Genomic DNA, 23396 nt, shown 5'->3' with positions numbered 1-23396 from the left:
TTGAAACAATACAAAACATAATATTTATTCATTCAATCAATAAATTACAAATCCTTATCACCTTCCGACAATTTTTCAATTTTCTTCTTATTCTTCTTGCTCTCTTCAACAGGAGTTTCAGTCTTCTTAGCTTTAACAGTCACATCTGGCTTGAGATTTGCAAACGAAGCAAACGAACGGCTCCATTGCTCATTTTGTTTTTGATAGAGTTCAATCGAATAACGCATTGCTTTGAGATGTTGAGACTGGATTGATGCAGTTCCTTCTTGGATCATACTTTTCAACTGAAAAATTAAAAATCACAATAAATCTTTTCATCAGAAATGCAATAAACTCAAATTTAAAATACACTCAAGGAACAGAAAGAACTGTTTTTGTTTAATCTTAACAAAACATATGAGAAAAGTGAAACAGTGAGCAATTTTTTCAAAATCGAATTATTTTTTATAATAGAATAGGGAAACGAACCAATCTCTGCAATTCCGTGAAGCGATTCATGATTTTGTCCATCTGTTGATTTTGCTCAGGATCAGTCGACCGATTCTTCTGATACTTCTCCAGTTCGGGAGCCAAGTCACTCAGTTCCTTGAGCTTCTCCTCGAATTCATTCGAGTAGAAGTTTTTGATCAATTGCAAGGATGTCTTGATCTTTCCGTGAGTCTCATTTTCCACTGCAATTGCAGCTTCAAAATGTGGACGAATGATACGCAGGAAATCCTCTTGCGAAGTCTGAAATTTAGATTTTCAAAATATTTTTCAAAGCAACAAGAAATACCATTGTATAAAGAACGGAAAGCTGCTGGAACAGAGTTTCGCATCGAAGCGGACGGTTGACGTACCAATCCTTCTCGCTCAACCCAACGCAAGTCAGGAAATGCTTGAATGCTGGCTTGAATTGATTCTGAAATATAATTTTTTTTTGAAATTGTATAGTGTGCTAAAAACTTACGCGATACTTTTGATAACTCTCACTTTCCTTAACAAAATTGCTGACTATTTGCAATGGAAACCTGCAATTCTAAACTCAATTCTGACAAAAAAAAAGAAGATAAACTCACATATCATCTCTGACGCTTCGCATCATTATAGAAGCCGATTATTTGAAACTGACAAAAAAGGATTTGTTTTATCTTTTTTCGCCACGTTTTGTTTGCCCCGTGGCTTGAACTTCCAAACGTAAAACAATTTTTGTCACAGTTTTTGTCAACACAATTTTTGTTTTTTTTTTAAGTTTTCCGATTTAAATTTACTTTGCGTTTTTGAACAATGAAATGCACATTTTCAGAGTGTCGTTGGCTAAAAAAAACTGAATACTTTTATAGTTACATTCAATTTTTGCACAGTATCATGATCCACCTCAAAATCCCAATGTGTAAATATTACTTTTCGATCCCCACTCTCATGAACTCATATCTATTTTCTCAGATATAGAGCTCAATAGTCTGTGAAAATTAAATTTGTCAAGACAAAGGAAGTCCTCGTGTCCCCTTCCTCTTTCCTTTTTCTTTTCGTTTTTCGCATTTTTCTTGAAATTTTGCTTCGAATGAGCCAATCCATCAAGTGAACGACATGCTCTTCGAGCATGTTCGTGTCAAAACCGATCCCCTTTTTTTTGAAATTTTCTATGTTCTAATGGCTCACGCTGTTTAACAATTTTATTTAAGAGTTCGTAGATTTTAAGATAAAATTACTATCTCAACATCAAATTAAACTGCGCTCAGTATCACATTAGATAATTCGTTGAAACAGTGAAAAAAAATTTCTTTCATTTTATATTAATTTTTGAATATTCTTGATCATAGGGCCTAAGGCCTAAAGGAGAGGTCAAAATGTTTTGTTTTTAAAATAATGGAATAAGGAATATATTATTTTCTGAAATCCGGGCAAATTAGTGTGGCCTAGTCTTCACAATTTTGCGTTTTCTGGCTAAATTTATCAGTTTTTCGTGATTTTTTCTTTCATTATATTTTCGGTTAAAAAATTCATAACCTGAAAAAAAGTATTCGTGTTTTGGGGCAACCCCTATTTTTTGCATGCCTGCCTACAGCTTTTTGAATTTTAAAAATTATTTTCAATGATGGTTTCAGTGTTTCAAATTTTTCATAAATTTTCAGTTGCTCCAACAAACCAATTATAACTGAATTCATCTTATCCTGTCCCTAGTTCTCATGTTCCTACTCATATTCTTTACTCATTGCTAGAGTTTCTAAAAAGCCATAAAATGAGCAAAAAAATTGGAAAGTTGGAGCTCATCGAGCTCTGCTCCTGCTCATCAACGACTCCCCGGGGACCACGTGGAATGGCAACAAAAACGAACTTCTCTCATTTGTTGGTGTCAAGTTTTGACGAGTTGAAGCCGAAGTGTGTCGGGTTTTTTTGGAACTTTTTTTGTTCGAAAGTCGCCAAAGTGCTCACTGAGCAGAGAAAAGATAGAGAAAATAAAACAAACTTTTTCAAAATTACATGTACGCGCTTGTAAAAATTATTCGCTTTCAAAAAATTCTTTTTTTTTTCGAAAAAAAAAATCACTGTTTCTAAACTTCTATAATAAATTTTGTGAATTTTAATTTTTTTCATGGTTCAGTTTGGCATAATGGATTCCTTACAATCTTGGTTTCTATTTTAAAACATAAAAATTCCCAATTTCTTTTACCTCATCAAAAAATCCGTGTTCTTAAACATAATTGAGTGCTTTGTATATACTTCTCCTCATCATCATCTTTCTAATCCTTTGCTTTTCGGTTCCTCTTCATTCTAATTAACCCAATTTCTCCCCCAAATTTTTTACCAAATTTCCGTTTGATGACGCAATCCGTTCATAGACAAGCAGATGGCAGATGGTCGGCGAAAAAAGAGAGGACCATGAATGGTTTGGAAGGTCTCTTTTTGAGATTAGAATCTTTGAAAGATACAGAAACAAAATTATGGTCCAACGATATGGGTATGGGAATGTGATAGTTATCTTTTTATTCAATGTTTTACTCACCTTATAAACAAAATAACATGCCAATTAGACTAACACAACACAATTTACAAAATATTAATGGAAGTTGTGAAACAGTGAAAAACTGTTCAAGATCCAATTTTTTTTGAAACTAACATACATTTTTTGTTTTATATTTTAAACTGTTTTTGCTTTGTTCTTAAAAAAAATACGTGAGATAAATTAACTGTAAGATCATTGTAGTTGAAAAATAGTTTTCGAATCGATGGGTAATGAAGGGCAATGCCTAGGTGCTGAAGGAGTACTATAAGATTACTGTAGTTTTCGATAACTGAGCCTGTCCTGGTAGGGGGCAACCTACTAAACAAGTACCACATTTTTTGTACTGTTGGAAATCAATTTAATTTATTTGGTTTTTGCGCAAGTGCTTGAATTATAGCAATTGCATAAAAGAGTAAATCGAATGCAACTTTTTGCAACTGTGCCCAATAATTTAATTTTGAAACAGGAACAAAATGTTTTTCACTGCAAAATTTCAGAGTAATACAATTTTCAATTTTCAATCTCGTAAAATTTGAAAAAAATGAATTGTATACAATTTTTTCCACCGAACTTGTTCCCCTTATCCCATCACTTCAGTCAACTTTCTACTGTCCTTTTGCACCACTTTTGGGTCATTCACGCCACTCGGAAGTGTAACTTCTTCCGGTCGGTCAGCTCTTTCTCGTATTTTCCCTTGCATCCAACACAAATGTTCCAATTTTAAATTGAATCTTTCGTGTTTCCATCCTTTCGATGCTTGGAAGTAGGAGGGAGAGTTAATCGAATTTCTGCCATATTCTCTCGTAAATTAGGTATTAGAAATGTTGGTGTGAAATGGATGAGTTAGGAGAAATGACACAATTTTCATATTATTCACTACTTTTATAAGTGTGTGTGTGTTTAAATAGATCCTAACGAGTTGCCTGATTACTGAAAATCATAATCTCAGATTCAGAAATTATGGTAAAATTTTTTTTCGCTATGAATTCCTGTAAAATGTTCATGAAACACTTTTTTTTTTATTTTCACAATTTTTTATTTAAAAAAAATGTACTGTTTCATTGTTGCAATTTCAGATGAGGCTCAAATGTATGTTAATGAGAGATTTTGTTTTGTTTTGACTATAACTGAAATTCTATTGATAGTACAAAGGTTTTCCAAATATTTTTTTCTTCTAAAATTTACAACGAGCATAATTTTTTGGCACTGTCGAGAAACACTGAATTATTCAGAAAGTAACAAATAATTTGTTTGACAAACATCGTTATATTTTCTTCGAATTATATAGATTTTTCAAACAGAAACTGTCGGCAATAATCATAAAAAAGAACAATTCCGCTCACATATCTAAATGTTTTACATTTCCTATAACTGGCAAATTTATTAATCAAGAAACTACACTCGACTTTATAAAAAGGCTTTTAAAAAGTATTTTCTTGAAAAAAAACAGTAATATAAATGCTTTATTAGAACTTAATTTTAATCTTGGATATTATTACATTCAGTGGTGCGCGGCGAATTTTTCGGCGAACTTAGATTATCGAGTATATCAGTAAGTGTTCATGTTGCTTTTTTCGAAGGAATGCATCAGTATTAAAGCGAACATTTTCTTGTGGGAAATTCATGAAAAAAATCTTGAAAAATGTGACTCGTATTCTTTAACACTGTCTTCAAACTCATTTGCCGAAATCGCCGTTCGGCGAATTCAGCGAATTCGGTGAATGAACTTTGCGGAAGTTATAAGGAAAATGTGTGCAATTTTAAAAATGTTATTTCATGAATTTGTAATAAAAATATGTTTGATTTAATACTGATACATTGCTTCGAGAAAAGCTACACGAACACTTACTGATAAACTCGGTAATCTAAGTTCGCCGAAAAATTCGCCGCACACCCCTGATTACAATACAACAAAACTTCTATTGTTTCAGAAAATTGTTTTAGAGAAATGTTTTGGTAATAATATTATTCATCTTACGAAATTCTTTTATTTCAATTAATTGAAATCTTTCTCTTCATATTGCCAGAAAACTTCCAAAAGCAGATTTTTCAGCAGATAGAGCATTTGTATTTAATTTCAAAAATATTTTCAACTTTATTTTTTTTTTAATTTGGCCAATGGCTGTGATATTTCCATTTCAAAAAGCGGCCGAATCGTTAGAATGAAGACAAATGTCCTTGGTTATTTTGGAAGTAGGCAAGCCTGTAGGCACGACGAAGGCATAGTTCACTGTGAAGACACATTTGTGCCTACACCAACAATGTAATAGCGAGTACTGTACATTGCCCTTTTACCTTATTCTCTCAGTCAACTCAAAAGTTTATTTAATAGTGCCAGGCACTCAAGAGCACCAGGTACCTGTCCCTTATTCCCTTTCCCACAATTTACTCCTCTCACTTTTCAAATTTTAATGACTTTTATGAGTGAAACCCCCTTTTCTCTTTAGTATATGATTGAGAGAGTGTGGTCCATTGTTACCATAGGAGACATCCGGCTGTCAGCACCAGGGAATAATGGAAATTATAATGAGAGAGCTCCGTTCCACGTTTTGACACTAACAACTTCCTTGTCTTTTACGAAATAATATTTTGCAAGTTTACCGATTTTGGAAATTGGTTTAAACACTTGGTTCGGTTTTTGAGTTTACTGTTTCAGAAACAATTTTTTTAAATAAATAATTTTCTTGAAACTAGGAGTGTAAAACTTTTGAAAATTCGCTACTAGGGAAATTCTAATAAAACAATTGTTAAACTTTTCATTTTTAGAAGTATCGCGGTCGCATTAATAGCGAAAAATGCTAGCAATTTAAATGAACATGCAAAAACCGACAAAAAATTAAAATATGTTTTACAAAGTTTTCAAAACCTTCTTTTATTTTGAAAATCGTGATAATCTTAAAATAGAAGTAATGATTAAATTTAAAATTTCAGAATTAACTATTTCCTTGTCTTTTAAAAATGCATTTTTGAAAGTTAATCGAATTGAATATTGGTTTATACATTTTTTTAGAGTTTACTGTTTCAGAATTTCTTCAAAGTAAATTTTTATTCAATTTCTGACATTACAGAAGTAGAATTCGAACCCTTTCCTCGGGAAACTAAACTTTGGAAGTTTTTCTCCGATTCAAACAATTTTATTCAAAAACCCCTTAAGTGGAATTGGGTTTTTAAATGGATATGCAGAAACAGACAAAAAACATTTTCACACAGCTTTCTAAGACCATCAATCGTTATGATCGAATTTTTAGAATTTTAGTCTAATAAGTCGAATTTTGTATATTATATTAAACTTTTAAAAATACTTCTTGAACCTAAATTTAAACTGATTTAATTCATCCACCCCGACCGACCCTTTAACTTTTTAAAAAGTCTATATTTACCGTTTACTGAAAACATGAATAACAATTCATAAATTTCCCGATCATTGGAACCCTCGTTCGATAATTTTGTTTTCCAGACTCTGACCCCTTTCCGCGATGCTTCTACCAAAAAACCTTGAACATTCCAAGTGACAAGGCACCAAAGAATGTATACATTCCCAAGGACAATTTCTCTTTTCCTACAAAATTTGTATTTTTCTCAATTTTTGTCTGTTTCAATTTTAGAGGGATTCTCAATTTTCCAACCCACAAATTCCTTTACAAATTGACCATCTCTTCCTTCCGTGTCTTCTTCGTAAAAGACCACCTAGTCTAGTACAAATGAAACAATTAAAATTCGGAGAAAACTTTGCAAACTTTCAAAGAAATATACATATTCAAATGAAGGCTAGTTGGCAGGAAGGTAGTCTTGAGAAAAATGTGTCTAGTGAACCGGAAACCGAATGAAATTGAGAGTGCGAAGAGAGGAGAAGCATAACGATTGCATAACTCTCATACCTCGAGTGCCAGGTGTTTTATAGGTTTTATTTTGGTTTTTGAGGTGAGAAAATCAAGACAATTGGTGTTCAGAGCTGTGAATTTTCAGTTAAGTTTAGCCAGCTGAAACAAAAAACCCTTTCTTGAACGTGAAAAGTTAGCAAAAGTGCTGAATGCTTCACAAAAATCGGCTCAAAAAGTTTTAGTTTCTAGTCAGGACTATTCAAATTTAAACTTTGTCCAAGCACCAGCTAACACATTCAAAAAATGTATTGTTAGCTAAAATCCTAAATATTGCATCGAAAAAAGTATACTCACATCAGATTTTTGAGGTAAATTTCAATATTACTGCCAGAAAGGAGATCTCAGTAATATTTTAATTTTATTTATGTATTATTAAACTCCGTTTTAAAATCCACTGTTTCAAGTTAGCGATAAGTGGAATACCTATTTTTGCCTATTTTGATAAAATAGTCACCATTACAAAAAATTTCAGAGGGGTTTTTTTATTTCTAATTATTTGTAAGCACTGTAAGGGTTCCTACAGCAATGCTCATAACTTTTTGAGGAAGTGCCGAATTTCAGAAAATTTGGCGTTTCACAAAAAAAAAACGAATAATTTTCGAAGTGTTTCATTGTGATACTTGGCCATTAATTAAGTTCCTTTGCTTAAAATTTTGCGGGCATGAAAAAGTTAATAAAATAAATTTTATATGAAAAGTATGCAAGTTTCAACTTTTTTCCGAATTTTTACTGTTTTGCTACCATGTTAAATTCTGTGCAAACTGTGATTGCTCATTCGATCTTCAAAACAGTTGCTATCTCAAAGACACAGATAATTATAAACGTATTTCCAGCCTTAACTCCACGTTAATTTATCTAAAAAACCCCAAAAGCCTTTCCCTCTCATCATGATGTCCAAATATTACTCATCACTTGGTTGCTCTTCATTCTCATAATCAATTCCATAGACCTTTCACCTTCTGTCCTATTCAACTCTCTCTCTGTGCTCTTCATAATACTAAACGTGTTTCCCAAATAATATGTACATGTGTCCACCTCCTTCACAAGAAGATGCGACATTATACCGGCTCATCGAGCCCACCACCTGCCACGTGTATTCATAATTGGTGGGTGGGGGGTAGCTAACCGCAACTAAGCTTCTATTGCATTAAGGAAATACCTGTTTGGAAAAACAGATAAGGAGAGAAGAAGCTTTACACCTGTCATTTCTGGAGAAATTCTGGAAAAAAACAACGTTTTTATTGAAAATTTTTTGTTTGGATTTTGAGAATCAAAAAATCTCACTATTCCACTTTATTTTTTAAACATACATATACGTTCAATACGTTTAGTGGTTTCCAAGACAATCTTCATCAATTTTCAAAAAAGATGCCAGTAAAAACTTTTTTTCGCAGAAAATTATTCCGTTCGGCTGATTCGGCTTACACGATGAAGCGTTATTGCATTGTTTGCAAACAAATTTTTATTGTTTAATTGCTTTCAGTGTGTTTTTTGTTTCTGTTACCAACTGAATTCTTGTTACTTACTTGATAATCCACGAATTTAGTGAAAAACTAGCTGAATCAACAAAAAAAACTGAAACCAATAAAGTTAGCCGAATTTTAGCCGACCGGCTAATCTGGCTAATATTAGCCGAAAAAAACGGTTAGCCGCCGACCCCTGGAGTACATTTTAATTTCAAGAAGTTTTGAACGCCCAATATGTGAAATGTATCATTTTAAATTATTTTCATGCGGCTACTACATATTTTGATGGAGTTTTGAATCCTTTTTGAAAATTATAAAAATTACAAAAAAGTTTTTACACAGCACATTTTCACTAAATTTCTATTCAAGAAATGAACAAAAATGTCAACATTTCTTGAAATTTCTTGAAATTAAAATACCCACCCCTGGTCAGCAAGCTTACAATTTCAAAAAAACCTCTCAGTGGGTATAATGGACACCATCGAATAACAATTTGACGGTAGAAACGACATCTTTAAAAAAAACTCGATTTCTAAAAAAAAACTAATGATCAAAATTTTTATTTTTTTCTAGCGATCTGTTAATAGTTCTATTATATTGAGGTTTTTTGATTTTACTAATTGTAAGCTTTTTTCGATTGATAACAATAAGTTGTTTAACAGTTTCAGAATGACCTCTAAGAACGGACTACACAAATTTTGTGCTGTAAATAGTGTAAACTTCGAACTTAACGAGATTTTTCTTAATGAATCTCTAACACTGAAACATGTTACAACATTAGAATACTGTTAGCAGTGGAAGCATGTTCAAAATGGTGTGTGGTTTCAGGAAATCTTTCTCAACCCCACTCCAGACATCATTTTTTCTTAACCCGGACAAAAACATATGTATAAACGGTGTCAATAACAACAAATGCATCTAAATTCTCTGCCTTCCGACCGATTCTATTATGATGTATGAGCTTTTCCGTTTTGTCTGAAAATCGATGCTCACTAGTCAGTGTCCATGCTTTCTATCTTTCTCTCTGCGCAAGATGCCTGATAGAGATAGAGCAGAGATAGAGAGAATTGAGAGAGAAAATGTTTTGTTTCTCCAACTTCTCTTCGTCTCGTCACCTCCGATCTCTCGCCGGGGCCACGCCCACATTTTCCTCGGTTTCTCCTTCCATAGCCTCTCTATTTCTCCGCCCTTTTTCTCTCTTTCTGTCGGATTTTTGCCTCTATTTTTGTTTCTTTTTGACACATTTTTTGAGTATTTTATTATAGTTCTAGATTCTAGGGTCTAACTTAACTTTTCTAACATTTCAGACAATGAAAATGACCGGAGCACTATGCATTGTGCTCTTCGGAGTGACCATGGTGACAGCTGAACGACCGAAAATTAAGGATACTCATGGAAATTTGTTGGTGAAACTTAGGTAAGCAAGAAATCGGAAAATGGGTCTTAAAGTTTTCGAATATACTTCCACAAACTCAGCATCGTTTGTAAAATATTCAAAAAATATGTGTCAGTTCCGAAACAGTAAAATTATTCAGAAATTATTAACTTGATTCTCACTGAGTTTTCAGTTTAAATGAACAAAAATACAAGCCTGAAGCATACTCGGCTCAAATTATTTATTTTTTCAAAAAAAAAAAAACAGTTTCAATATGTTTTTGTATATTTGTATATTGTATAATTGTATATTGCGCAACTCATATTTATCAAACCTCGTACTTTGTGATTCATTAACATGATACGTAATTTTTCAAATCATGCTGTTGTTTTTTTTCCAATTTTTTAATCTAAAGCAATTTTAGTGAATCATAGAAAGCATACAATTTCAGTTACAAACTAAATATTGCAAAATATATCTATTTTCCTCGTCTCTAAAATAAAATCTCTAAAAATCTAGACAAAAAATAACACCTTTTTCCAGAATTTTTCAAATAAAAAACTGGTGGGTTTAAGAATTTTCCACATATAAAAATTTTCTGCACTTTCAAAATCGTTGCAAATAACTTGAACAATTAGGTACTGGTCATTAAGACGTAAACGTATATATTCAAATTAAAGCATACCTTCAAATTCGTATTGAAATCGTTTTTTTTTGTTGCTTTACCGGGCAAAGAACCACAAATTTGCTCAAATCCTAAAATGTTCACAGCAAATTTTTTTACAGTTTCAGCATTTCTTTAATCTTGAATCGTGTGGTTTCTGTTACTGTTTTGATTATTTTATCAAGTTGAAAGCCAGAAGTAGATTTTCAAAACCAAAATAAGATTTTTTTTAATATGAGACATTTCCACAAAAAAAAATCCAGTCACCAAATGTTGCATCCCAAAGTAATTTCACTTTAATCTTTCCGATAAAACTGCATAGACTCTGAAACTCCATTTCAGTAGATTAAGCACAATATTTTTTCTCGAATTTCTCAGAAAAGTGCACAGCTAATCTTTCAATATACACCTGTGAAACGGGGATAATCTGAAAATACAAATAATCCAGGTGCTTTCTTGTACTTTTTCGATGTCTGAACATTTATCCAAAAATAGAAATAAAAGTATGCTTTCTCTGTGCATTCCGGAACAAATGAGATCGAGCAAGGGGACTAGTGACGTGGAAGAAAAATAGTTTAGACGTTTCTGAACTTTTTCAAAAATTTAGTCACAATTAATACATTTTCGAGAACATTGTAAAGATATGACGATTCAGAAACAGTAAAAATATTCGTATTTTTGTACATAATTCTTCATTAAAATCGCAATCAATTCTGAACATTTCTAGAGGGTTTGAAATATGTTTTTTTTAAATATTAAATCTTCAAGTTATTTCTCTGACAATTATGGGGTAAACTTCAAAAAGTTGTTTTCTTTTATAAAATTGTAGCAAAACATGTAAACATGGGAAAAACACAAAATTGATTCCAAAAAAAAATTACTGTTTCTAATTGTTCACAATAAGTGCACATTTGAATTCATGCAATGGTTTTGTCCTCTTTGTACCCTGTTATCAAAACATATAAATTCACATTTCTCATAAATCACTGTTTCTAGCTGTTTACAAAATAAATTGGCTTGTAATAAAAGCGTTTATAAAACAAAGTAATAGAAACATTCATTCCTGAACCCTGGTGACGTGTCACATCTAATTCTGATGTGAAACTTCTCGTTTAGGAAGCTTCTCAAATTACACGAGCTAGCGCATTTGGCAGATATCTACGCCAAATATCAAATATCCGCTTCTAGTTTAGTACTTTAACTACTTGCTTTGAGATATGTAGAGGGGTGGTCTGAAAAAACGAGCTTAACTTGGAATGGGATAAAAAGTTTTCTCTGTTTCAGCCAGTTATGTTAAAGAGTTGGGATTTTGCTTTGAATAGTGGGGTTGTAGATATAGAAGACTTATAGATGTGTTCTAAATTTTTCAAAGAAAGTTTAAATTTTTGCATATTTTTCAAATTGTTTTCCAAAAAAATCAACTCGTCAATTCTAGAATTACCTAGTTCTGGCATTTTTGAGATTTCCTGCTGAATTAATTGGAATTTTTCTGCTTTTGTTTGTTAAATGATTCTTTTTAAATTTTAGACGTTTTTCCGCTGAAAAAAATATTAAAAATCCAAAGGTCTATTTTTAACCCAAAGTTTGATTGATGATTTTTTAAAAATTAAGGAAAACCAAGAAATTAAGCTGTCAAAACTAGGTTATTTATTTTTGTGCGAAATAAATAATTGCAGTTTGTTTTAAATTTTAAACTTAATAAAACATTTAACAACAATTAGATTTTCATAGTTTTTACAGTTATTTACAATTTCTTATATATTTTCTTACTGTTTCCAACTTTCAAGTTTATAAGGTAATAGGACTTTGAGTTCAGTTAAATTTTTACCAAAGTACTTAACAGCTACAATTAGAAAAAACTAGAAATTTTTTACGATATTTTCAAGTTCAGCAATTCGAGTCCAATTTTTTTGTTGGTACAGCTAGCCAACCACTATTTTATCACTGAAATTGATCTACTTCTAGCCTTCTCCCCGCTTCCCTTTTTTGCCATGAACTATTCCTGCTCCCGGAAATTAACAAAATAAATTAAAGAAGCGTACAAAATTTATCTATTTATCCATCTGGCACCACGCCAAATTGGTGCCGGCGGGCGGGTCAGAAGACAGCACGTCGTCACAAATGTGGGGCTCGCCGGAGCAACAACACAAAGGCAAACAAACATTTTTTTGAGTGCGCGTACTCTCTCTCTTTCTCTCTCATTTTCCTTCTTCTACTGCGCAATGTGCCCCCGGTCGCTCTAAAAATTGCATCAATTCAGTGGTGTTGTGTCGAAAAAACTGACGATGAGGGGACGGAGAGGAAGAGGAAACAGGAAAAAAGATAGAAAAAGAACAAACAAGTAAGTGTTGACCAAGGCAATAGATTTCTTTTTTACTTGCTCAGGGGTTCGTAGAGATTGGTTACAAGGAATTATAGATTCTTTTATGCAGAATTAGCTAGAAACAACCAACCGCAAATGTTAATGGACACTGTGAAACAGTAAATTTATTTTTTGCATAATGGTGCTCTACAAGCTGACCTGCATGTAGGCTTACAAGACAGGTTTATTTTATTGAACAAGTAGGTCGATTTTCAGCCGAGATACGGTTGTCTTGTAAAACGGTACTTTTCCAACCACGTGGAGTTCTTCTTCTAGAAAGCTTTTCTAATATTCAATTTGAACAATTTTTGATTTATAGTTTTGAAAGACAACAACCGACTATTTTTTTGAACTTTTTAATCTTCTAGATATCTGCTGTTTCAATGAGTCGATAATAGTAGATAACTGTAGGTAAAATTGATTCTCAAGAATGTTTGACAATCTACAGAATGATTTAGAATTTTTTGCAGTTTTAGTAATACACCGAAATCGATTCGCAATCTTAAAATTTTGTTTTTTTTTCAAATTAGTATGCATCGTATGTCAAACATTCTTCAATCGGTCCTTTTGTGTTCGAAATCATTGATATGAATTAATCCCAAATGGTTTGAAACTGCGTGGTTATTTGCACACCAGGTTTATAAAAAACTTGAAACTGTCACACAGTTACCGATGAATTAATGGGAATGGGAACGTTTTGTGATTTGAAGAAAGTATGTGTAGAAATGCGTTTTTCATTATTTTTACTTGACTGTGCATTTAATTTTAAAATAATCTTACAAATAGTTATGAAACTGCTTTCAACATTAGGAAATTGTGAGTTTATCAAATAATTTCAACATTTTTTTAAACAGAAGCCGACGTTTTATAGGTTTTTTCGAGTCAATATATTTTTGCAGTTTCAGAAGCATATATTTTTTAGAATTATATCAAAATTATTAATTGATATTTTTTATTTTAAGCAAGTATTACAAAACTTTTAGCGCATCCGGGTTATAGACTTGTTGAAACTGTTTCAAAATAAAAAACTTTTCTGTATTTAATACTTCCCTCTGTACCTCTCAATCTCACTTTACTCCTTATCCAAATATTATGACTCCTTTCCCTCTCTCTTTACTAACTGGCCAGTCGGTAAGGTATGATGGATTCGTTAAGTGTCATCGACACGAGTTCATCAACCGGCTCAAGCACCACTATTACCGACTAAATACTTACTTTGATGGACAAGAGAATGATAGAATAGAAGGGGTCGAATAGTACAAAAAATTTAAATACTGTTTCAATATATTGGTAAAATCGGGGAGTACATTTTTACAAAGGTCTTGCGAATTTTTGGTAAGCTTTTTTTCGATATCTTCTCATTTTGATAAAACACTTTGTCGTCACCAAAATGTACAATAATTCTAGAGTTTCCAGTTCACTGGTTATTCATACCCTTATCATCATTGATAATTAGAATATTTTGCAGTGATATCCCGATTGGATCATGCGGAGATGAATCGTACTTTGGCCTCGGAATAATGGACGGTGGACTTGAAGAATGTGATCGGTGGAAGTTAGAAGTCACAAATCCAGAATATGAAGAATACAAGTGTAAAGTACTTCGAGTTCATGCATCTGTTCAGAATGGAAAGTGCACTTGTAACATTAACTGGAAGGGTGGGTTTTTTGAATTTGACTTTTTTCTTAGAAATCTTACATTATTTGTTTTACCTTCCTTTTACATTAGTGTCTATAGTTTTCCAAAACCAAATTTATTAAATTTTTAAAACAGTGAGCCATAGTTACTTTTGCCTTCAAATTTTTTTAAAGGGTGAAATGTGGAAAATTGGCGTCAACATTACCCTAAATATGAACTTTTCGAAACAAAAAACCCAAAATATTGATGGCAGGTTTGAAAGTTCTAACCACAAGAGACAAAATTACTGCATTAATAAAAAAATAATGTTTCATTAAACTTGTTTCAAAGATTTTAATAGTTATGTATGCTTAATTTCATTTAAATGTTCCTTTTCATTTATAGGGCTGGAAAAACATAATCCAGCTGGTTACTAAAAATTTCTTAGCGATTCTTGTCCAATTAATTCACATTTTTTGAAACCATAATTAACATCCACGTTGTGGAAAAAAATTTCAAAAAAAAAAGAAAAAATATCTGTTTCACCTTGTTACCAAATGTGGGAAGACTGAAGTATTTTTATTAGGAGTTCAGTACTGTTTGATTTTCATAAATTCGTTCTTGTTTCACATAAAAACTTTTTTTAGAGAAACATGTATAAACGCATTTTGGGGTGATTCAAAGTGATTTTCTTCAAAATACGAGTTGATTGTTCTCACTAGTGTTCAAAAAATTTACAGTTTCAACTTGCTATCAAAGCTGGGAGGGAATTCACGAAGTAGTTATGAGAATTTTAATTATGCATTTTAAATTGAAAATTGATCGTTTAATTTTTTCCAGTTTGATTTAATCCAAATTTTTTGAATTGTTATTTTGAAAAAATTCTAGAAAATAATCAATGATCAAATTGAAGCATAAAACTCGTTATACTTCAATTTAAGAAGAATACTGTTTCAAGTCGAGATCAAATGCAGCACTACAAACCAACATGTGTGTTTCAGAAATTTCGATAATTTCAAAAATCTTAACAAAATTCGAGAGTTTTGTTTTCTCAATTCTTTCCCATAAGTCCAGTCATTTCCTTAAAAACTAATAATTGCTATAGAAAAACAGGAATAAAGTTTTCAATGTTCTTCACTCTCATATCCATCATCCATATGTTTTTCATCTCATGAAAATATAGATTTATAGCCCTTTTTTACTATTTTTAACGACATTTTTATGCTACTCTTTTACGACTTTTCATTCAATTTTCAGGACCGATTTGCAACGAATACGACGGATGTGGAAAGGGAGAAACGCTATTCGGAACTTCGTGAGTTCTTTTTTTTTTGCAAAAAAAAATCGTTTCGGTTGGAAAATTCTGGAACAAAAGTTAAACCTATATATGGGAGAACTGTTTCGTAATCCGATTTATTCTTTTTTTTTCTATAGTTCTGATGCAAAAATGAACATCGAGAAAATTCGAGTGAGAGCAGAGAAAAAAAGTGACACAATTCATTTTGACAGCTGCAATTGACTAGTGGCAGGTGGGAAAATGTAGAGGGGAAATGAAATTGAAAATGAACATGAAACAATGCATTTGAGCAGTTACTCAAAAATTTAAGGGAATTGGCAAAAAGGGGTCCTTTTTTGAGAATGTTAAGAATTTTTATTTAGGGGCGCAAAGGTTCTCAAAAACTGGTATTACTTTTCAGCTTTTTATAATATTCAAAAAAACAATTCCTGACTCAGGAGCATTTTTTCAAATTAAAATAATAAGAAAAGTTTTTTTTCTAAAAATTCTTGGATTTTTCCAAGAAATGTTGATTTTGAACTTAGAATAATTGCAGTTTTGTTCTAAAAATTATAGGTTAAATTAATTCTTCAAATGTAAAATAATTTCAAAATGTTATTTTATTTTTCTTTAAAAAAATTTCCGCCAAATTCCAATAGTATTTCCAAAAAGTTAAACTTTAAAAAAAAGTTATGTACATAAATTTTCCAATAAATCGGTTTTGTGAAGAAAATACAAAATTTAACTTTTTTGTTAAAACTTCAATTTAGGACATAAATTCATGCGTTCTGTTCCTTTTTTGGACCTTTCAAAAAAATTTTATAAAATACTGTTTCATCAAGTTTTCTTAAAAGACATCTCGAAAGGTTCAGCATTCACACCTTAATAAATAATAATTTAATTTTCATAATTCATTATAAAACTTAAATAAACATGATTTTTAAATTGTTTTCAGTAATTCAAATTATTTTTGAAAAGGATAAAAAATATGTTGAAACTTAACTGAGAATAATGCAATTTAATATGAGAATGTTGCCTTCGTTCCGACAAAACAAGATAAAAATGAATTATCAAAACAGGAAAATCCAAAATGGCTTTGAACTTTTAAGTTTTTAATTGTAAAACTTGCAAAAAAAATTAGAAAAACTCGAGCTTTCAATATATATAATATTTTTAATGTTTCACTAACATTTTAAAATGTGCAGCTTTCGATATTTAGACCAATATAATAACTTTAAAAAATTAATTATTTGTGGAAGAATGAAAAAATTTTGAAGAAAAAAACCTTTTGGATTCTCTAAAAAATATTATAATCGGTAAAAACTTGCTATTTTTAAGATTTTTCTTTTAAATTTTGATTTTTACCCTATTGCTTCATACTGTTAGCAGCATGGGGCAGTTTAAAGATATTTTCTAAGACGGAGTCGAAACTTGATGAAGTAGGAATCACGTTAACAGTACACTAAAATAATACTATATTGATAATGTGAAATAGCTAAAATAATAAAGTTCCGAAAATATTGGAAAATCATTTACGGAAAAAATTATAGAAAGAAAATACTGTTTCATTGTTTTATTAAATTTCGGAATAGTTCAAAATCATGTATTGAAATCGTTATCCCTATACTAAAAAAACGCTAACCAAAAATTCTGACTTCAATACGATAACAGTCCTCCAACACCTGTTCCTTTTCGCTACATCTCTTAATTTTTCTGCTTTGATTCAATTTTTCTCCAATTCTCTTCCTGTCTAAGTGTATGTGAATAGTCTAAACTTATCCATAGGAAAAGAAAAAATAGAACGGGATTTATCTGGATGGGCATACAACATACACAGAAGAGGTGAGGAGAGAAAAGGTGAAAAGACACACATTAAACTATCCGGATTTGAAGACGATTCTCTCTTTTTGTTCGCCTTGTGAAAATGTTGCAAGCTTTTGATTGGGACCAAGGGATCCAAAATCTCAAATTTCAAAATTTTCTGATTTTTAAATATCAATTAATTATGGAAAGTCATAGACATTTATTGAAAACTAAGAATAGTTTGACACCGGAGCAAATCAGAATAAAGATGAACTTGAAACTGAAAATGTATGTTGTCTTCTTGAAACAGTAAAAAATTTAGTTTTCAGTTAGAATCATAATTTTTTGAAAATTTACTATAAGAAGACTCGAGGAACGATTTATAAGTTTGAAGCAGTTTGAATTTAATTTAATACTGCTGTCTTATGATGACTCCTTGAAACAGTCAAAATTTTGGTTCACGAATTTGAAAATTTTTGGAATTGGAATTTTAATGTGTGTAAGGAATTTCGAAGACAACTCCAAAAGTTTACAATAACTCGAAAAAGTACAAGACATTTTTTATGGAGACGCCAGTCTATGCCAAGATGCGGATTTCTTTGAGAAAAATGTTCAAAGTTGGAAAAAGCATGAAAAGGCTTCAAATAGAGTAAGCACTAGCGAAAGCATTTGAATGCTTATGTTGTCTTATTGAAACTATAAAAATTTTAGTTCACGAGTTTGGAAATTCATGATGTTTTAAGGCAGAATATTGCGTGTAAGGGAATTTCGATAAAATAAAAAACGGAAAAAACTAACAAACTTCAATAAGTGAACGATACTATCGTGGAAATAGTAGTTCGACCATAAGCCAAGATGTGTGCGGGGCTTTCTATTTAAATCGTTCAAATTGTGCCCGCATTTTGATTTCAGAAGTTTTTGAATCAAATTTCATTGTATCAACGAAAATTTCAAAAATAATTGTTTTGAAAATGTTAAGAAAAGAATATGAAACATGAAAAGATATTGCAAGAGTATTCAAGAGTATACTATTGCAAGAGTATTTACAAGGCATACTGTTTCGATAAATTGTTATAAACGAAATATAAATTAATTTTTCAATTGTCCCAGTATACCAATATTTTCAGATGTACCCCTCACATGTGTCAACACAACGGAACAATCGCCGTCGGAAAGAAAGAAATCGAATGTATCTGCCCACCACCATGGGATGGACGTTTTTGTGAACGTCTTGCATGCTGGAGAAAGACTATTTCAACTCAACAACACCGTTATCGTAACAACGGAGATCACTGCATCTGTGGAAATCATTATTCTGGAGCCAGCTGTGACGTCATCAAGTCATGCTTGAACAATGGACAACTCATCGATGGAAAGTGTAAATGTCCGGATGGATATTATGGAGATCTTTGTGATAAAAGATGTCAGAAGGGACATGTCACGTAAGTTGCATTTCAACATTTTAGTAACCAAGAAGAGCGTATCCAATAATATTTCAAAAAATCAAAAACTGATAAGTTTTCTCTGAAACAATACCCGTCAACATTGAATTTAAAATTAACTAAAATTATCCAAGGAGTGCCAAAAATTAGGCCACGCCCATTTATTGATTTTTTTTAAAATTTTACAAAGGAGTTTTATTGGTTTATTGGAGTTTTTGATCACATTAATTTGTTCTTTATATTTTTCCGTAAGTTACATAACTCAAAATAAATTTTCCCACACTCTCAAAGGGAAAAATAATTTCCGTTCGAGACCCTTGAATAGAGAGAAACAATCTGTCGATAAGTAATTAGCCACCTCCTCACTTCACTCTCTCACTTCCGGAAGTACCTTGCTCATTGTGTGTTCTCATGGCTCCGCCACCTAATTACACCCTTATTCATTCTTTTCCATTTTGCAGGTGTTCCACGTGTTCCTCCTTCATACCGGCTGCTCTGTTCGCCATCATCCTGCTCTGCGTCAACAAGTTCAACTATTAGATACATTTTTCGTTGACGAGGAGGGACCAGTTCGAGGGAAATTTTTTGTAATCTGCTATAAACTACACTGAGAATAATAAAACTGTTGGAGAGTTGTCTCGAGGATCAGGCCCCGCCCTTTTGCCAAAATTTTCGCAAACGTGCCGCACACTTTTTCTAACTTTTTTTTTTGTGAATTTTCTATTATTTTTCTTGAAATCCTTCTCAAAACTTTGGCAATCAATTTTCGAATCTATGGTTTTAGCTGAAAATGATTTTCAAAAAATAAAGAAAAAAGCGTGCGGCGCCCTTGCAAACTTTTCTGCATAAACATTTTTTAAAATGCTTTATTATTCTCAGTTTATTGATTATTTCCAGATTTTCATTAAATTTTCCTCTCGAAAATTCAAATTCCCTCTCACCAAAACTCGCTTTTTCTCCGAATTATTCTCCCCCACAAAACGGTGTTTTCTCTCTTTTTATGTCAATTTTTCCCAAAAAAATCAATTAAAAAATCTAAAATTTAGTTTAAAAATATATTATTTTCAATATATTTAAGCACTGCCTCTAGTCGTGTAATGCATTACTTTGATTCTCACATAAAAACACAAAAATCTTCCTTTTTTCTAGACTTTCTCTCAATTCAACCCCAATCGCTGCTTTCTTTCTTTTTTTCCACAATGTCACAATCATTATTAATATTTAATAAATCAAGTTTCTGTGTAAAATCTGGTTTATTATCTGGAAAGTTATGACGAACGGAGACAGAAAATGATTCAGTACAAAGTTGAGAAAAAACGAGAAAGGAAGAGTCAAATGGAATGCTCTAGATGAGCAGTAAAACAACAAAACTTGAGAAATGGAATAAAAATAAATAAAAAGTGGAGACGAGAATGGAATTTTGGATTGGTTATAAACACGATTACAGATAGATCATGGCCTCTAGATTTTCTCTAGAAATCTCCACGCGCTCCTCTCTTCTGGAATCCTCCTTTTGACTTGACAACGACGCGCATGTTCTTTGCTTTGAAATCGTTTCCTCGTGAAACCTGAAAATATTTTAATTTTGTAAAAAGAAAGAATACTGGATGCCTGACGGATATTAATCGCTTGTCAGAAGAACGTATATTTTTTTAAAGCGATAATTTTGATTGATATCAGAGCTATTTTTATACTTATCAGTTCCTCGGGTTTCGATTGCAACTAGGCTTCGAAAGTAGCATAAAGGGACTAGAAAATGGTTGAATATGATTAATTAATCCTACCTTCTTGATCCGATCGAACACAGAAACCTGCTTCGGTGGGTTTGCTTCGAGAACTTCAATCGGCTCTCCGTCCAACAGAACACCTTCCAGTGCTTTTTGAATAATAGCGACTTGTGCGTGAGGGACAATAAGATCAGCGCATCCATTACTCTCTCCTGTTGGGCCGTAGTGAAGCTGGACGAGCTCTGGCTCGTATTGTTCGAAGAGCTCTTCAAGATCTTCCTGAAATTTGTATTTGGTGGAACATGGTTCGAGAGTTTAATTAAAAAGTATACGCACTTGTGTGACAGTGGTTGCCAAGTTCTTTATGATAAGAGTCGATGGTCCAGTATGAATTTCTCTGACAACAGCCGGCGCAGTTCTTCCACGGATTGATGCTGTTGAAATGTTCCTAGTGGCAAGTCCTGCCGCCGCGGCACCGGCTTTAGTGACAAAGTTTGTCTGTGCTCGCCTCTTGGTCGTGAAATTTTGCTTTGGAGATCGATTTGCTGTCTGGAACATGTCGCGTTTCCATTTACCATCGATTCCTGATCCTCGAGCTGAAGAAAAGCTGAAAAACGTAATTGGCTGCCGATTTTGAGACAAGGAAGAAATAATTAATTAAAACAAAAACTTACTTCTTTTTGAAAGTGCGTCTATCCTTATCAACTTCGTCGGCGTACATATTTGATCGTTTTCTGTAAAAAACACAAGTTTGTGGTAATTAGTCATTTTTCCATATAATATCGAAGAGAAAACGTGTGAAACGCATGATAAAAACAAAACGAAGAAATATTTAACTGAAATAGAAAGAAAACGAGTAAACTGGAAACGTTCTATCGAAGAATGAGCTCATTATTGAGCAGAAATCGGAAAATCTAAATGGTCCAAAATTCGAATAAAACGCTTGGTGCATTTTTCCGTCGAGGTGTTTGCACACAATTGCACACCGTACCCTTTCCGTTAATTATCGAATTTTTTCCCGAATTGTTTCTCAATAAACTTCCGATTGCAAATGTCTATTTTAGCGAAATCCTTCATTATTTTTTAATGGTATATATTGCAGAAAATATTCAAATGCGTCATCTATCGTTCTTTTCTACCTTCATTGTCACGTCGGAGTGAACATTTCCATTTTAATCCGCTTTCCGCCCGCTCGTTGCTACTTTATTTGCCGCTTGCTCTGTTTTCCCTGACTTTTCTATATTTTTCGAGTTTCATTATATTTCTTCTTTCTTACAGCTAAAATGATGTCGTCAACTGCTGGAGGCGAAGTGTCCATTAATTCCGGCGATCTTCTCCTTGGAACTCTTTCCACTTCGATTACAAAGCTTGAGCAACAGATTCGAGCGACTCAGTTGTCTCAAAAGAAACTAAATTCAGATTGTGAAACAATGGCAGAGGTTTTCGAAGCTTTATTGGTATTAATTTAATTTAATTTTCAGTACCTTCGAGACCTGAGCGAATACAAGCAGCCTGTGGACTTGCTCCCCTACGTCGGAAAACTAAATGATTCTACAATTCGAGTAAATAATACACATCAGGTAGACATATTGCTTTTAAAGTTATTTTATTTTTAGTAATTCCAGAAACTCGACGATCTCCTCGAACGTCTCACAAAACTCCAGCGGCAGATTGCTCGGGAAACATATAAAAAGAAGAACTCAATTAAAGAACAAGAGCCGCCAGTTCAGCCAGAAAACTAGAAATATCAAGAAGAATATGACCTTCGCCCCTCTCGCGTCTCTGAAAATTCACTTATCACCTAACAATTTTTCTCCAAAATCACACCATTTTCCCCATTTGAATGTATGAATATTCCACTCACCATCCGCTTCTAGTCATTGTTTTTGCCATTTTTCTACTTAAAACAATAACATAAACGAGTTTTTTGTGTGTTGATTAACTTTCTCCAATTTGAACACTAAACCCTGTCTGATGCGGCAAACTTTTCCTATTTCTTTTCGGCAGCTGTTTGTCTATTTTCATATAATCTTATCAATCGAAAGTTTTGCACTTTTGTGATAAGAAACTTTGATAATCACAATATAAACTTTGTCGGAAAACTCGAAACTGTTGCGGAAAATTTTTGCCGAAAATTGAAATGGAGACCCGAAGAACTCGGGGGATGTCCAATTGGGGGGATTACCAACTCGGGGGATTGGCCCCGCCCACAGAACCGTGGCTTGCAATACGCCCATTTCTGCAACTGCCGCACGGTTTTGAAACTGTATTTTTCTTGTTAATTCTCGCTCTATTGAGAAAAATACAGTTTCGAAACCGTGCGGCAGTTGCAGAAATGGGCGTATTGCAAGCCACGGTTCTGTGGGCGGGGCCAATCCCCCGAGTTGGTAATCCCCCCAATTGGACATCCCCCGAGTTCTTCGGGTCTCTTGAGTTGCAAAATCCGCAATTTATCGTAAAATTTAGTGTTTTCGTCTACCGTAGTTTAATAACTCATTTTGAATAAAATCCAGCTTTTCCAACAATTCTTTTCGATTTTCGCCCTTTTCTCTTCAATTATTCTCTCTGAAGCCAACTTCCTTCATTTTTCAAACAATATTTTTTGCAATCATTGTGCGTCATCGCTTTACACCAGCACCCAAGAGCAGACAACAATACGAATTTTGGTTTTCATATGAAAAGTATTGAAATATAAATATGTGTTATATTGCGTTTTGTATTATCAGGTCACCGATCAGCTATTGTTAAAATTACCATATCAAAAAAATGTCTAGACAGCTCCGGACTAAAGTTTAT

General features: G+C 32.6%; 4 protein-coding genes and 50 non-coding genes across 54 annotated transcripts; 27 read left to right on the top strand and 27 right to left on the bottom strand.

Annotated features, from left to right (window-relative positions):
* Positions 1-2: 2 nt before the first annotated feature.
* Positions 3-1087, bottom strand: AC7.3 (Poly(3-hydroxyalkanoate) polymerase subunit PhaE). The gene is made up of 5 exons (NM_068323.3): positions 1059-1087; positions 950-1010; positions 776-901; positions 469-729; positions 3-284 (listed from the first exon to the last, which is right to left on the bottom strand). Exons 1-5 carry the CDS (start codon positions 1079-1081, stop codon positions 45-47), a joined length of 711 nt encoding a protein of 236 aa, NP_500724.2. The 5' UTR covers positions 1082-1087; the 3' UTR covers positions 3-44.
* 21ur-6591 lies at positions 348-368 on the bottom strand. Its single transcript, NR_053579.1, has one exon.
* Positions 1088-1680: 593 nt separating the features above from the next.
* 21ur-6891 lies at positions 1681-1701 on the bottom strand. The gene has a single exon (NR_053578.1).
* 21ur-11345 lies at positions 1686-1706 on the bottom strand. Its single transcript, NR_053577.1, has one exon.
* A 512-nt stretch (positions 1707-2218) lies between these two features.
* C02B10.71 lies at positions 2219-2328 on the bottom strand. Its single transcript, NR_053576.1, has one exon. It is a non-coding gene; the product is annotated as an Unclassified non-coding RNA C02B10.71 (non-coding RNA).
* Positions 2329-2994: 666 nt separating this feature from the next.
* On the bottom strand, positions 2995-3015 carry 21ur-8306. Its single transcript, NR_053575.1, has one exon.
* A 371-nt stretch (positions 3016-3386) lies between these two features.
* Positions 3387-3407, bottom strand: 21ur-8385. Its single transcript, NR_053574.1, has one exon.
* Positions 3408-4084: 677 nt separating this feature from the next.
* 21ur-7067 lies at positions 4085-4105 on the top strand. The gene has a single exon (NR_053573.1).
* A 243-nt stretch (positions 4106-4348) lies between these two features.
* 21ur-3428 lies at positions 4349-4369 on the bottom strand. Its single transcript, NR_053572.1, has one exon.
* A 13-nt stretch (positions 4370-4382) lies between these two features.
* On the top strand, positions 4383-4403 carry 21ur-11743. The gene has a single exon (NR_053571.1).
* A 552-nt stretch (positions 4404-4955) lies between these two features.
* 21ur-3719 lies at positions 4956-4976 on the top strand. The gene has a single exon (NR_053570.1).
* Positions 4977-5612: 636 nt separating this feature from the next.
* Positions 5613-5633, bottom strand: 21ur-11778. Its single transcript, NR_053569.1, has one exon.
* Positions 5634-5747: 114 nt separating this feature from the next.
* 21ur-2943 lies at positions 5748-5768 on the bottom strand. The gene has a single exon (NR_053568.1).
* Positions 5769-6049: 281 nt separating this feature from the next.
* 21ur-5324 lies at positions 6050-6070 on the top strand. The gene has a single exon (NR_053567.1).
* Positions 6071-6109: 39 nt separating this feature from the next.
* Positions 6110-6130, bottom strand: 21ur-12642. Its single transcript, NR_053566.1, has one exon.
* Positions 6131-7309: 1179 nt separating this feature from the next.
* On the top strand, positions 7310-7330 carry 21ur-3953. Its single transcript, NR_053565.1, has one exon.
* Positions 7331-7638: 308 nt separating this feature from the next.
* On the top strand, positions 7639-7659 carry 21ur-12352. Its single transcript, NR_053564.1, has one exon.
* 21ur-10277 lies at positions 7642-7662 on the top strand. Its single transcript, NR_053563.1, has one exon.
* Positions 7643-7663, top strand: 21ur-4622. Its single transcript, NR_053562.1, has one exon.
* Positions 7664-8198: 535 nt separating this feature from the next.
* On the top strand, positions 8199-8219 carry 21ur-10658. The gene has a single exon (NR_053561.1).
* A 1421-nt stretch (positions 8220-9640) lies between these two features.
* C02B10.3 (EGF-like domain-containing protein C02B10.3) lies at positions 9641-20120 on the top strand. The gene is made up of 5 exons (NM_068322.6): positions 9641-9750; positions 14203-14393; positions 15610-15667; positions 18559-18873; positions 19335-20120. The coding sequence occupies exons 1-5, from the start codon at positions 9650-9652 to the stop codon at positions 19411-19413; spliced, it is 744 nt and encodes a 247-aa protein (NP_500723.1). The 5' UTR covers positions 9641-9649; the 3' UTR covers positions 19414-20120.
* On the bottom strand, positions 9788-9808 carry 21ur-5430. The gene has a single exon (NR_053560.1).
* Positions 10020-10040, top strand: 21ur-6396. Its single transcript, NR_053559.1, has one exon.
* 21ur-62 lies at positions 10358-10378 on the top strand. The gene has a single exon (NR_053558.1).
* On the top strand, positions 10537-10557 carry 21ur-9442. Its single transcript, NR_053557.1, has one exon.
* Positions 10540-10560, top strand: 21ur-13961. The gene has a single exon (NR_053556.1).
* On the bottom strand, positions 10968-10988 carry 21ur-950. Its single transcript, NR_053555.1, has one exon.
* On the bottom strand, positions 11047-11067 carry 21ur-6371. The gene has a single exon (NR_053554.1).
* On the top strand, positions 11298-11318 carry 21ur-12. Its single transcript, NR_053553.1, has one exon.
* On the top strand, positions 11301-11321 carry 21ur-9225. The gene has a single exon (NR_053552.1).
* 21ur-11489 lies at positions 11405-11425 on the top strand. The gene has a single exon (NR_053551.1).
* On the top strand, positions 11695-11715 carry 21ur-116. The gene has a single exon (NR_053550.1).
* Positions 12456-12573, bottom strand: C02B10.72. Its single transcript, NR_053549.1, has one exon. It is a non-coding gene; the product is annotated as an Unclassified non-coding RNA C02B10.72 (non-coding RNA).
* On the top strand, positions 13156-13176 carry 21ur-6379. The gene has a single exon (NR_053548.1).
* 21ur-4870 lies at positions 13326-13346 on the bottom strand. Its single transcript, NR_053547.1, has one exon.
* Positions 13327-13347, bottom strand: 21ur-9085. Its single transcript, NR_053546.1, has one exon.
* 21ur-10399 lies at positions 13465-13485 on the bottom strand. The gene has a single exon (NR_053545.1).
* On the top strand, positions 13677-13697 carry 21ur-10576. Its single transcript, NR_053544.1, has one exon.
* 21ur-4588 lies at positions 13682-13702 on the bottom strand. The gene has a single exon (NR_053543.1).
* Positions 13862-13962, bottom strand: C02B10.74. Its single transcript, NR_053542.1, has one exon. It is a non-coding gene; the product is annotated as an Unclassified non-coding RNA C02B10.74 (non-coding RNA).
* On the top strand, positions 14055-14075 carry 21ur-13307. Its single transcript, NR_053541.1, has one exon.
* On the bottom strand, positions 14442-14462 carry 21ur-10796. Its single transcript, NR_053540.1, has one exon.
* 21ur-5230 lies at positions 14936-14956 on the top strand. Its single transcript, NR_053539.1, has one exon.
* 21ur-3444 lies at positions 15135-15155 on the top strand. The gene has a single exon (NR_053538.1).
* Positions 16504-16524, top strand: 21ur-5726. Its single transcript, NR_053537.1, has one exon.
* Positions 17236-17256, top strand: 21ur-7042. Its single transcript, NR_053536.1, has one exon.
* 21ur-6694 lies at positions 17673-17693 on the bottom strand. The gene has a single exon (NR_053535.1).
* On the bottom strand, positions 17674-17694 carry 21ur-14319. Its single transcript, NR_053534.1, has one exon.
* On the bottom strand, positions 17676-17696 carry 21ur-10421. The gene has a single exon (NR_053533.1).
* Positions 17677-17697, bottom strand: 21ur-12091. The gene has a single exon (NR_053532.1).
* On the top strand, positions 18533-18553 carry 21ur-10249. Its single transcript, NR_053531.1, has one exon.
* 21ur-2121 lies at positions 18898-18918 on the bottom strand. Its single transcript, NR_053530.1, has one exon.
* Positions 20113-21334, bottom strand: C02B10.4 (RRM domain-containing protein). The gene is made up of 4 exons (NM_068321.5): positions 21275-21334; positions 20937-21207; positions 20658-20879; positions 20113-20441 (listed from the first exon to the last, which is right to left on the bottom strand). Exons 1-4 carry the CDS (start codon positions 21319-21321, stop codon positions 20346-20348), a joined length of 636 nt encoding a protein of 211 aa, NP_500722.1. The 5' UTR covers positions 21322-21334; the 3' UTR covers positions 20113-20345.
* Positions 21335-21876: 542 nt separating this feature from the next.
* snpn-1 (SNAPIN protein homolog) lies at positions 21877-22677 on the top strand. Its single transcript, NM_068320.5, has 3 exons — positions 21877-22039; positions 22082-22180; positions 22226-22677. The coding sequence occupies exons 1-3, from the start codon at positions 21887-21889 to the stop codon at positions 22340-22342; spliced, it is 369 nt and encodes a 122-aa protein (NP_500721.1). The 5' UTR covers positions 21877-21886; the 3' UTR covers positions 22343-22677.
* The last annotated feature ends 719 nt before the right edge of the window (positions 22678-23396 follow it).

This window comes from Caenorhabditis elegans, chromosome IV (genome assembly GCF_000002985.6).
Source record: "Caenorhabditis elegans chromosome IV".
Lineage (NCBI taxonomy): Eukaryota > Metazoa > Nematoda > Chromadorea > Rhabditida > Rhabditidae > Caenorhabditis > Caenorhabditis elegans.
This window is presented reverse-complemented; position numbering and strand designations above follow the sequence as displayed.